Source organism: Salvelinus alpinus, chromosome 39 (assembly GCF_045679555.1).
Source record: "Salvelinus alpinus chromosome 39, SLU_Salpinus.1, whole genome shotgun sequence".
Lineage (NCBI taxonomy): Eukaryota > Metazoa > Chordata > Actinopteri > Salmoniformes > Salmonidae > Salvelinus > Salvelinus alpinus.
In genome coordinates, this window is record NC_092124.1 from 7484289 (window position 1) to 7498409 (window position 14121).

Consider the following 14121-nt stretch of genomic DNA (forward strand, 5'->3'; position numbering starts at 1 on the left):
ACTTGGTTATTTTTGTATCATTGAAAAGACTCCAATAAATCCATATTTTTAGGTACTTGAATCACAGTGTTAGAGATAGACTTGACCGTTGTTAACATTTTATAATATCATGTCATGTCTGTGTGTACAGCAAAGGGTTTCTAACATACCCCAACCAAAAACCAGGGATAGATGGCCGTATTTGCGCAAAACTTTGGAACCGCAAGCTTCCGGTGACGCAACTTAGGAAATGGCTGCCTAGTTTTTCGTACTGCACGTCGGTTGGGTATTTCCCCCCCTAAATTCAAGTATTTACTCTGAGCATTATAATAACTTACGCGAAATGGAAAAGGGGAAAATAGGAAAAGGTCGCGGAGCTACAACAACAGCCCGTAACAAGACAGCAGAAGATATAATCGTCGATGAACCCGAAATGGCTAATGCTAGCGCAAATAAGATAGCAGCAGCAAAATAACCCTCATTTCGTGAGGTGGTGAAGGAGGAATTGCGCGAGGCGCTCACAGGCTTACGAGAGGAACTTCGAGAAGATGTAAGAAAATAACTAAATGAGTTCAAGAAGGACATTAACCAGAAACTGGAAGAAAACAAATTAGAACTTCACAGCATATCTACAAGAATGGGGGACGCAGAACAGCGTATTGGGGAAACGGACACATGGAACTTCGCAGTCAAGTAAATACTTGAACAGTCACTGAAAAGCCAACACGCACTACAGGCAAAAGTGACAGAACTCGAAGGTTTCTCACGTCGAAACAACATTAGACTTTATAACGTAGTAGAGGGCGCAGAAAAAGACTATGCCCAACTTCGTGGAGGGTCTATTCAAGGACATACTTGAAGACGACACTGACCTGGGAATCGAGAGAGCACACCGAGCTCTGGCCTCAAAACCCCCCAGCGGCGCCCCACCAAGATCCATAGTAGTACGGTTCCTAAAATTCTCAGTCAAAGAGAAAGTCTTACATGCAGCCTGGGAAAAGCCTGTTAACTTCCAAGGCCAACGAGTGTTCTTTGATCATGACTACGCGGGAGAGATACTGAAAAGAAGGAAAGAATACACCCCCCATTAAGAAAGCACTTAAAGAGAAGGGTATTCGCTTCCAAACACCATACCCGGGAAAAATGCGGGTATTTCTGGAAAATGGCCCGGTTACATACGAGCATGCAGACGAGGCGGCTGAGGACCTGAAGTCAAGGAGCTTCCCAGTGGAGTATACCGCCAGGAGAAAGGCGACATCACCAGCGGAAAAACTCGAGCAGGCTCTCCCATGGATCGTTGTCGACAAGCAGGGTCATGGAGAAAGAGGGAAACCATCTCGGCGAGAGGACGTTCACATCCGAGAGAGACTCAGGCATTTCCAACGGGAAGATGTAAGACACTGAATCGGATTTAACAGAATTAATAGTTACCGCGAGCTGTTAAGACTTTGGGTTGTTACAGTTGACATTGCAATAGGTAAAATATCTCCCATTTTCCCCCAATGCTGAACAAGGGTGAGTAGCCAAAAGCATGTGTTCTTTATGAACACACTAAGTAGCGTCACGTTAATAACATATACACTGCTCAAAAAAATAAAGGGAACACTTGAACAACACAATGTAACTCCAAGTCAATCACACTTCTGTGAAATCAAACTGTCCACTTAGGAAGCAACACTGATTGACAATAAATTTCACATGCTGTTGTGCAAATGGAATAGACAAAAGGTGGAAATGATAGGCAATTAGCAAGACACCCCCAATAAAGGAGTGGTTCTGCAGGTGGTGACCACAGACCACTTCTCAGTTCCTATGCTTCCTGGCTGATGTTTTGGTCACTTTTGAATGCTGGCGGTGCTTTCACTCTAGTGGTAGCATGAGACGGAGTCTACAACCCACACAAGTGGCTCATGTAGTGCAGCTCATCCAGGATGGCACATCAATGCGAGCTGTGGCAAGAAGGTTTGCTGTGTCTGTCAGCGTAGTGTCCAGAGCATGGAGGCGCTACTAGGAGACAGGCCAGTACATCAGGAGACGTGGAGGAGGCCGTAGGAGGGCAACAACCCAGCAGCAGGACCGCTACCTCCGCCTTTGTGCAAGGAGGAGCACTGCCAGAGCCCTGCAAAATGACCTCCAGCAGGTCACAAATGTGAAATTTATTGTCAATCAGTGTTGCTTCCTAAGTGGACAGTTTGATTTCACAGAAGTGTGATTGACTTGAAGTTACATTGTGTTGTTTAAGTGTTCCCTCAATTTTTTTGAGCAGTGTATATTAGCTAAGGACTAATGACACATTGACAACGGGGCGACAGAAGGGCATATCAAGGGGAGGATTCATGATATGCACGCATGACCGATATAGTTTTCACTTGAAATTAACCGATGTGTATAAGCTACGAAATAGGCGCCCTTATTATTTTCGGTTCCACCAGGTCTTGTTTGTGACTATGTCACGCATTTTCATATCTGAGCGAGGGGCCCATCCTGCGGACAGGCTCAACCCCTCAAACCCCAGAGGCAAGAGACAGTCCTCTGACATGGGAGTCCAAATACCAAAGTATTTTCCCACTTTGGTTTACTTTTTTATTTATATTGATGCATCATCGGGAATTTAAGGTCATAAGTCTCAATGTAAACGGACTGGGGAGTGCCATCAAGAGAAGTAAGGTAATAGCAAAGATGAAACGGGAGAGAGTTGACATACTATTCTGGCAGGAAACTCACTTATCCACACCTGAACACGAGAAACTCAAGAAAATGGGATATAGGAACACTTTTTTCTTCTTCTTACAAAATGGATAGAAGGGGAGTTGCAATCTTGATCCCAAATTCAGTTAATTTTGAGTTTATGTCAGAAATAAAAGACAAGGAGGGTAGATTTATACTTGTTAAATGTAAACTGGATAACAAGGAAGTTACATTATTTAATATATACGCACCCCCATGGAGTGACATGGTCTTCTACGGGAAGGTGTTTGATTTAATTGCCACAGAAACCACTGGCACTCTTATCTGTGGAGGGGATTTTAACACAATTCTAAACTCAAAATTGGACAGCACAAATCAAAATAGGAAAATGAGCCTAGTTGCCAAAAAGATCAATAGGATACTGCAGGATCTAGGACTGCTCGATGTATGGCGTGACACCCACAAGACCGATAAGGAATATACTTTTTACTCAGCCCGCCACACTGAATACTCCAGGTTAGACTACTTTTTTATGTACAGTGCAGATAGACACAGGCTTAAGGATTGTAGGATCGGGCAGAGCGACTTATCAGATCATAATGGAGTTTACCTTACTCTACACCTTGATAGCAAACCAAGAAATACTATATGGAGACTTAATACAAGCATATTGAATGATCCAGCATTCAAGGAATCAATAAAGACAGAATTGAACATCTATCTGGAGAATAATGATAATGGGGAAGTATCTCCTGCTATATTGTGGGATGCAGCTAAGGCGGATATTAGAGGTAAGATCATAGCCACATCGTCTCTCAAGAAAAAGATTAAAGCACAGAAACTGCTGAAATTACAGGAAACCCTAAGAAACTTAGAACGATCTCATAGTCAATACAAAGACCCTCTTATATTACGAGAGATTCAAAAGGTAAAACAGGAAATTGACCAGATTTATAGAGAAGCAGTAGAGAAAAAGCTTAGGTTCCTGAAACAATGATATTATGAAGCAGGCTCAAAGGCAACCAAATTACTAGCATGGAGACTGAGGAAACAACAAGCACAGAATACCATTTTCAAAATAAAAGACCCCAAAACAAAAAAGATCACATGCAAATTAGATGAAATACAGAATGCATTTGAATCATATTACACAAATCTGTACAAGCAACCAGAGAAGGCAGATGCACAGACAATAGAGCACTTTTTGAACTCACTTGATCTCCCCTCAATTGGGACAGAGCAATATGATAGACTAACTTTAGAAATATCCACAGAAGAAATTAATAAAGCAATATCTCAACAAAAAGTCAACAAGTCTCCAGGCACTGATGGCTTCCCTTCAGAATGGTTCAAGACCTTCAGAGAACAATTAGCACCTCTACTTAAGGCCTGTTTTAACTGGACTCTGAGGGAGGGGGGTCTCCCACCGTCATGGAGAGAGGCCATCATATCTGTAACCCCAAAAGAGGGTAAAGATAAGAAAGAATGCAGTTCATATAGACCTATCGCAATTCTTAACACAGATTATAAACTACACTGCTCAAAAAAATAAAGGGAACACTAAAATAACACATCCTAGATCTGAATGAGCGTATGACCTTTGCTTTAAGAACTCAACAGGAGAGAGGTCAAGAATACTGGGGAAAATGGGTTTCGTACTTGGAAAAGGTCTAATTCAAAGATGTCAATGTAACTAATATGATGATATGATGATGAAGGTATGAAGTGCATTGTAACTGCCAGATCTTTTTTTGTTCTTTTATTTTACTTTCTTTGTACTTTCTTTGTGTTCCTACAATAAAAAGAAAGTATAAAAAAAAAAAAATTTGGCTACAAACTCCGTAAGGCAATCAAAGAAGCAAAAAGTCAGTACAGGGACAAAGTGGAGTTGCAATTCAACGGCTCAGACACAAAGACGCATGTGGCAGGGACGGTTAACTCTTAAATGGCTGTCACCCGGACGGCATCCCAAGGCGTGCTCGGAGCATGCGCAGACCAGCTGGCTGGAGTTTTTACGGACATATTCAATCTCTCTATCCTAGTCTGCCATCCCCACATGCTTTAAGATGTCCACCATTGTTCCTGTACCCAAGCAATCTAAGGTAACTGAACTAAATGTCAATATCGCCCCATAGCACTCACTCCTGTCACCATGAAGTGCTTAGAGAGGCTAGTCAAGGGCCACATCACCTCCATCTTACCGCCCCAACAGATCCACAGACGACGCAATTGCCATCGCACTAGAAAAAAACACCCTCTCCCACCTGAACAAGAGGATTACCGACTATAGCTCAGCTTTCAACACCATAGTGCCCTCAAAGCTTGTTACCTTGGAACTCATCCTTGTGCAACTGGGTCCTGGACTTCCTAAAAGGCTGACCCCAGTTGGTGAAGGTAGGCAACAACACCTTTTCCATGCTGACCTTTAACGCGGGGGCCCCCCAGGGGTGTGTGCTCAGCCCCTTCCTGTACTCCCCTTCCTGTACTCCCTGTTCACCCACGACTCCAACACAATCATCAAGTTTGCTGACGACATGACAGTGGTAGGCCTGATTACCAACAAGGACGAGACAGCTTACAGTGAGAAGGTTGGAGCCCTGGCGGAGTGGTGCCAGGACAATAACCTCTCTCAAAGTCAACAAAACCAAGGAGCTGATTGTGGAGTACAGGAGACAGAAGGGAGAGCACGCCTCCATCCACATAGACTGGGCCACAGTGTGGAGGGTCAAAAGGTTCAAGTTCCTCTGTGTGCACATCACCGAGGACCTGATATGGTCACATCACATCAGCACCATGGTGAAGAAGTTCGGCATTGACCATACGACCCTCACAAACTTCTACAGATGCATCATTAAGCGCTTTCTTTCGGGCTGCATCACCGCCTGGTACAGTAACTGCACCACCCTCAACCGCATGGCTCTTCAGCGAGTGGTGTGGTCAGCCAAAAGCACCATCGGGGGCACGCTGCCGGCCCTCCAGGTCATTTACACCACTCTGTGTCGATGGAAGGCCAAGAAGATCATTAGGGACCTCAGTCAACCGAGCCGTTCACTCTACTACCGTCTGGCAGACGGTACAGGAGCATCAGAGCCGGAACCAACAGGCTCCGGGACGGCTTCTAACATCCGACCATCAGGCTGTTGAACAGCCATCACTGGCTGTCTGCCTGTCCTGCACCTTAGAGACTTTTTTTGCACACATACTCCTGCTCACTCACACAAAATACACACACACGCAGACTCTGCACTCATATATACACTCACACACATGCATACACCCATACTCACAAACACATTAAACACTGCTGTCCCATGCAGAGACATTGGACACTTCCCTTTAAAAAAAAATATATATACTGTTTATACACACTATATTTATATACTGTATTCTCGACATAGCTCACTCTAATATATCTACTGCTGTACATATCATTCATCCTGTGTATATACGCACAGATTGCTATTTGGAGTATTGATAGTGTTATTTGGATTGATTCGTTCTGTTATTTCTTAATTAGAATTTTTCATTCATTGTTTGACATTGTACTGCACATTTAGGAGCTGGTAACAAGCATTTAGCTAGTAACTAACATCCAATAAACTGTGTACGCCACCAATAAACTTTGATTTGATTATATAAACCTTTATATTCTCTTCTTTATAATTTGTGTTAATGGACTGCAGTTGATGAGGAACTGCTGATATCCAGTGTTGCTGGGACTGAACACCTCCCTGTGCAATTGGATCCTGGACTTTGACGGGCCGCACCCAGGTGGTAAGGGTAGGTAACATCTGCTACGCTGACCCTCAACACAGGGCCGCTCAGGGGTGTGTGCTTAGTCCCCTCCTGTACTCCCTGTTTACCCACGACTGTGGCCAAGCACGACTCCAATGCCATCATCAAGTTTGCTGACGACATGACGGTGGAAGGCTTGATCACCGACGACAATGAGACAGCCTACAGGGAGGAGGTCAGAGACCTGGCAGTGTGGTGCCAGGACAACAACCTCTCCCTCAACATCAGCAAGACAAAGGAGCTGATCAGGAACTACAGGAGAAGGAGGGTCGAGCATACCTCATCCACAGGGCTTTAGTGGAACATGTCGAGAGCTTCAAGTTCCTCTGTGTCCACATCACCAAGGACTTAACATGGTCTTCTCACACTAGCACAGTCATGAAGAAGGTGCGACAGCGCCTCTACCCCCTTAGGAGGTTAAAAAGATTTGGCATGGCCCTTCAGATCCTCAAAAAGTTATACAGCTGCACCATTGAGAGCATTTTGACTGGCTGAATCAACGCTTGGTATGGCAACTGTACCGCCCTCGATCGCAAGGCACTACAGAGGGTGGTGTAGATGGCCCAGTACATCACTGGTGCCGACCTCCCTGCCATCCAGGACCTCTATACCAGGCGGTGTCAGAGGAAGCGCCGGAAAATTGTCAAAGACCCCAGCCACAGACTGTTCACTCTGCTATCGCACAACCAGCGGTACTGGGGCGTCAATTCTATGAGCAAAAGGCACCCGAACAACTTCTACCCCCAAATCATAAGACTGCTAAATAGCTAATCAAATGGCTACCCAGACTATTGCATTGACCCTTTATTGCACCAACTCTTACACTGACTATGCACACTCGCTGGATGCTACCCACACACATACTTACACAAACACTCTATATGCTCACACACATTGCTGCTACTCCGTTTATTATCTATCCTGATTGCCTAGTCACTTTTACCCCTACCTACATGTACATATTACCTCAACTATACTGAACAAAAATATAAGCGCAACAAGCAACAATTTCATAGATTTTACTGAGTTACAGTTCATATAAGTCAGTCAGTCAATTTAAATAAATGAATTAGGCCCTAATCTATGGATTTCACATGACTGGACAGGGGCACAGCCATGGGTGGGCCTGGGAGGGCATAGGCCCACCCAATCAGAATGATTTTTTCCCCACAAAAGGGCGTTATTACCGATATAAATACTCCTCAGTTTCATCAGCTGTCCGGGTTGCTGGTCTCAGACGATCCCACAGGTGAAGAAGCCAGATGTGGAGGTCCTGGGATGACGTGGTTACACATGGGCTGGCGTGGTTACACATGGTCTGCGGTTGTGAGGCCGGTTGGACATACTGCCAAATTCTCTAAAACTCAGTTGGAGGAACCTTATGGTAGAGAAATTAACATTAAATTCTCTGGCAACAGCTCTGGTGGACCTTCCTGCAGGCAGCATGCCAATTGTATGCTCCTTCAAAACTCGAGACATCTGTGGCATTGTGTTGTGTGACCAAACTGCACATTTTAGATTGGTCTTTTATTGTCCCCAGCACATGGTTGATCATGCTGTTTAATCGCTTCTTGATATGCCACACCTGTCAGGTGGATGGATTATCTTGGAAAAGGCAACATGCTCACTAACATGGATGTGAGTGGATCTTTTATTTGTGCATATGAAACATTTCTGGGATCTTTTATTTCAGCTCATGAAACATGGGACCAACACTTTACATGTTGCGTTTATATTTTTTGTTCAGTGTAAATGGAATGAAGTCAGTCATTCTATTCTTCTCTACTCTATTAATACTAACACAGCGGCCTTGTACGAATACCCATACTAGTATTACATACTTAAACTGCATACTAATTTCAGCGTTTGATCTAGTATAATAAACTCATATTTTTGACTCACGTGTTTGACAAGAGCAGATAAAATGAGCCTGTACCAAAATGAACGAATGGCGGGAGTCAACACAATCACGCATATTAGTTGTAACTTTCAGTGTACCAATGCTGCGTTCACTTTTTAGTCGGAACTAGAAATCTCGGGATTTCCGACTTGCTAACTGGTTGTATTTATAGGCGTTCAACGAATCTACAGATCGGAAATTTCGGAGTTTCTAGTTCCGACTAGAATATGAAGGCGGCATATTTTCGAAATTTCACATACTTATAAAACGTATTTTTGTTCGCATACTACTACGGGTATTCGGACACGGCTACTGTTCTTTCTAAACAAGTCTGCTCTCAGCTTGAGAGAATGATCATAGGACATGTTATGTGTAATATAATGTAATAAGCATTACCGTGTTTCAAACAACGCGCATTACTTTTCCATTTAACCAAACCCTTTGTATGACGCCAACAAATGAGATCCTTTCTCTTCAGTGTAAACGGAAGTGAACCGTGACCAAGAACGATTTCCCGTTAGCGTTTTTATTGTTGTTATTTAGACGTTTATTAACACCCTGGAACTTAAAATATGACTAATTTACTTGCACAGCATCACATACTTACCTAAGGTAGTGTTTAAATCACGTTGGAGACAGGACTTGGTTAATAGCTGGCTAGCTGGCTGCTAACTAGCTAAAAATGGCTAACGTGAACAGTATGGTTTTTCACACTCAAATAGCCTCCATCATGGAGGTGCTAGCGAATGCAGCTGTAGCAGAGATCTGTAAAGTCGTAGACGACGACTATGCAGTGTTTCGTATAGAAATAACTCAAAGCCAAAAAGAAAACAGGGCATTGCGGAGGAAACTACAGCTACTGGAACTGAAGGTGTCACGGGAGCGCGCAGAGAGGACATTGCGAGAGCGCGTCCTCGCCAGTCCCGGTAGTGTCAAGATTCTTGACAGATACAGAGGAATGACAAGAGGTACATTTTGCAGAAGGCCGAGGCTGCGCGGCATAGCTCAGTGCCTGTCAACCGTTCTGCACATGTGTTCAGATGTATTACCCAGAATTAAGCCTTGGACAGTTTTTCGATAGCTTAGTAATCAGGGCAATTATTGCATACTATCTTGCACAAAGACATATCCTATTTTAACCAGATTCTTAATTTACTGCATTTCCTATTATTAGCTCAATGAAAACAATTTGATGCATAGAACATAATTCAGTCAATCAATAAATTGTATGAAGTGATGAGAAGTGTTACCTTACACCCTTGCCAATTCTAGACCGTGTCAATGGTGTACAATATAGTGTTGATATAGTACCTAACCACCTCTTTCCCCCCAATCACTCTCTCAGGTGAAGGACATCTCACTGGAGGCCACAGGAGCTTTGTGAAGCCAGCGGGACACAATACATGGAGAGAAGACCAACCAATCACTGTTGATGAGGGGAGTGGAACCTCAACCCAGCACGTTATCGTGATAGAGGTTAGTGTAATAGTGTTACATAAAACATTACAGTTACTTCAAATGTGGCCTGTTTATTTCAGAAAGGCTCACCTCATCCTTCATATGATGTGGGAGTGCCCTGTAGTTAAATGCTTCTAGGACAAAGTTTATTTCGAAGTGCATGAATGTAAATATTGAATGCGTTGCATCTACTATGTTACTTGACGATGATAGCTCCTTGAATCTCTCAATCAATAAGAGATTATTACTGCTGTCAGGCAGTGCTGCCGCAAAAAAATAAAGGAAAACATATTTAAAAAATAAAATTAATAATATATATATATTTACCCCAAAATTGGAAATGATGCAGACAATTACATTAATGGAAGCCACAATCTATCTGCAACATTAAAGCTGATCTACCACTTTATATATATATATATTTTTAACATAAATACCTTATTTACATAAGTATTCAGACCCTTTGCAATGACACTCAAAATTTAGATCAGGTGCATCCTGTTTCCATTGATCATCCTTAAGATGTTTCTACAACTTGATTGGAGTCCACCTGTGGTATATTCAATTGATTGGACATGATCTGGAAAGACACACACCTGTCTATATAAGGTCCCACAGTTGACAGTGCATGTTGACCTTTTTGGACCCGTGAATATGTCTAAATGGGATGGGGAGTTGGTGGTGTAGGACCACCTCTTTATGTTTCTCTCTTCTTTACACCAATTTTATTATTACACAATTCTGTGTGATCAATATGATCATTTCTCTGTATGTTTTTCTTTGACAGCCTACGGATACATGTTGTATGAACTGTGTAAATTGAAATTAATATTGTACCCCCCCAAAAAGACAAAACGTATACAAACTTGGTAAAAAAAATTGACTTCCCTACGACATTGTTATCCAAATCTACTCATGTATCGTTAATAACCTCCACTCTTCTTGTGTCAGTCTGCAGATGTAGAGGCTGCAGGTCCTGGGGTCAAGCAGGAGAAGACTGAAGGAGAGGAGGAACCATGGCACAGCAGTAACATCCAGACTGGAGCTCCCCCTATAGCCACGGAGGACCCCACCACTGCCACAGTGCTACCCATGACCCGACGCAGCATCACGGAGGTCAGTGGAACGCCAAACGCCGTCCTCAAGTCAGAGACAGACACCAAGACTTTAACGGGGCTGGACTGTCCTGCTCCCCACTCAGAATATTTCCATTACGGTAACCCGAGGACGGTTCTGTCCCATCAGGACTCAGGTGACACGTTACAGACTGGCAATGATCCGTCCTGTTCATACACAACAGAGATGATACCTGGTGACATGCCTGTGGGCTTAGATACACAGACTAATCCAATGAGAGGGAACTGGAACCAGTACAGTAGTAGTGTATACTCTGAACGGTGCCTAGATAAGAAAGGGGAGGGTCTGGTCGAAGATGAGATGACTGTGAAAGTGGAGGGCGACGTTCCTGTGACATGGAATGCAGACGAGACTCACTTCGGAGAAGGACACTCGCAGGGCAGCTCCAGTGACTTCTTAGACTACAGGGAAAGCTTAGAGACAAATCTAAATGTCTCGACCCACTCCCCTTTACACCCAGTGTCCATGTCGATGGGGCCTTCAGATTCACAAGGCTGCATCCTTTTCGATCAGGTATTGAACTCAAACAACCAAACGGCCAAGGCGTGGGGAGAGGGAGCAACAACAGGCGGTAAAGAGAAGCAGTTCTTTTGCATGTTCTGTAACAAAGGCTTCAGCTGCCCACAGAAGGTGGAGATCCACCAGAGGGTCCACACAGGAGTGAAACCCTTCAGCTGTACCCAGTGTCATATGCGCTTTGCCCATGCTGGCAACCTGAAGAGGCACCAGCGGTTCCACACAGGGGTAAAACCCTTCAAATGTACCCAGTGTCACATGCGCTTCACCCAGGCTGGTGACCTGAAGAGGCACGAGAGGGTCCACACAGGGGAGAAACCCTACAGCTGCCCCCAGTGTGAGAAGAGGTTCTCCCGTCAGGACCAGCTGAAGATGCACTTGAAGGTCCACACGGGAGAGAAGCCGTTCGCCTGTACACACTGCGGGAAGAGGTTCTCAGAGAGGACCTACCTCAGGATGCACCAGCAAAAACACCATTCAACTCTATAACATAGAAAGTAACCATTCCACTCGATAGCTTCTGACGTTTAGATCCAACCCTGCATTAAAGACTAGGATGAATTGTCAGTGTTGTCAGCAGAAAAGATCCACAGATACATTTGGAATAAAGAGAGTAACAGATTTCAGTGTTGAATATTACTGGGTAGAATATTGCATCCAGTCAGTGTATGACATATAAGGCATAAATAAGCCTACAAAAGTCTGTAACATATTGTTGTTGTACTGTGTAGGCTATATGATGTTCACACATTTTCCAAAAACACTTTTAATGAGAAAATTAAAATTATATTCATCAACTTCATGCAGATTTGTAGTTGAGACATGTGTATGTGTGGTTTTCATATGGTGTGTTTAAAACTTATTTGTTTAATAAACACAAAATGGGACTTTTCATTCCAAGTCTTTCATTGAGAGTCTCTTTAGAATACATCACATCTGATCTCACTCTTTATAACCAACTTACTAAATATACCTACACATACCCACACACTAACAAACACCTACTGTACACTCAAAATAGTTAAGTCAGGTTTATCTGATGATAAATCATATTTATGTCCACCATAATGGGTTTAACAACAATGAAGTCATTCTATAACTACAGTATTGGACTCATGTAGTGGGGATGGGTAAACACTCCGTGTTGAAAGTGTGTTTATTATCTGTGCCTACCTACCTGAGGGAGTGTATGTCTGTATCACATGTCTCTTCCAGGAGGAGGGTCCAGAGGTGCTGCTGGTGAATGAGGAGGGTCTGGGGAACCCTGAGGGGAACCATGGTCATGGATGACAAACAGACTACACCTCCTGAACCCACAGAGGAACCAGCTGAGCAGCACAGGAACACACACAGTCTCACTGAGGTGAGCCCACTGTGAACTACTGTCTGAATGGTATTAGGTCAGGGCCCGTATCCACAAAGTCTCTCAGAATAGGAGTGCTGTTCTAGGATCAGTTTTGCCTTTTAGATCATAATAATAACACTATGTGTTTATTTATTTGACAGGTGGGGACCTGGTCCTCGATCAGCACTTTTACTCTGAGCCGCTTTGTGGATACGGGCCCAGGCCTTAATTTTGTCTTAAATTAAATGGGTTTCTATTCTATCTATTTTCTATTGTTCAACTCTACTGATGGTTTTATCACAACAAAATGCTGGGTTATTGCGAATGTCCACACTGTGGTCTTGGCACATGAGCTCCAGCCAACTGCTGGCAGATACAGTGCAGGTAGGATTATTATTGATGTGAGATTCTTTTTATTTTTCAAACGGCAGCCAATTGTCAATCATCATTTCACTAGAATAAGACCTTTGATATTTAATTGAAAGTAGTATCAAGCTCACCGTGCATTTTTAAAAATTGAACTTTTAGGCAAGTCAGTTAAGAAATTCTTATTTACAACAGTGGGTTAACTGCCTTGTTCAGTGGCAGAGCGACATATTTTTACCTTGTCAGCTCGGGGATTCGATCCCGCAACCTTTCGGTTACTGGCCCAACGCTCTAACCACTTCACTTTCACCGTACTGTGAAGTTCATCATAACTTATTTCATCTCTAGCCGATAAACTGCATGCTTTCTCGAGCCGTAGTGAGAATACCAGACAACATAGTGTTTTTCGTGTTCTCCAAGTTCACTTCGATATGATGGTTATTATATCAATATTTGGGGTTCCACCGCCATTTGTCGCAGAATACATTTTAACGACACAAAAAGGTCCCTCCTTGTCTAGCCTATTTTGTTATGTCGACATTTGGAGAGTTTACCGCCAGATTTGCTGTTTCCATCAGGCCTGTTTTGACATTTATTATCCAATGTACTTTTCTCACATAAAAAGGTTGGATGGAATCCTGGTTACACACAAAGTTGGATGTATTTAAACTGATGTACGTCACTATATCACTGTGTTCATCAATGCAATAATGACCAAAACATGCTCAAGTCAAGTCCCTCAACTGTTTCTGTTATGCAAAATCCCAGAGCACACAAGCTTATCTATCATCTGTGTTATGGGATCTTTACAAACAGTCCTTGACCTCAAGCTGTTTGCAGTAAATGGCATGAAGGCTTCAGGTCTTGTGATGACTGGGGTGAAATATTTAACATGAACGAATGTAACCCTGTACTTGATAGTCCAGACTGACTGGTC

At 43.3% G+C, this 14121-nt stretch overlaps 1 protein-coding gene across 1 annotated transcript; it reads left to right on the forward strand.

Moving 5' to 3' along the window:
- Positions 1 to 8808: 8808 nt before the first annotated feature.
- Positions 8809 to 12367, forward strand: LOC139566730 (uncharacterized). Its single transcript, XM_071388006.1, has 3 exons — positions 8809 to 9330; positions 9708 to 9838; positions 10772 to 12367. The coding sequence occupies exons 1-3, from the start codon at positions 9045 to 9047 to the stop codon at positions 11960 to 11962; spliced, it is 1608 nt and encodes a 535-aa protein (XP_071244107.1). The 5' UTR covers positions 8809 to 9044; the 3' UTR covers positions 11963 to 12367.
- The last annotated feature ends 1754 nt before the right edge of the window (positions 12368 to 14121 follow it).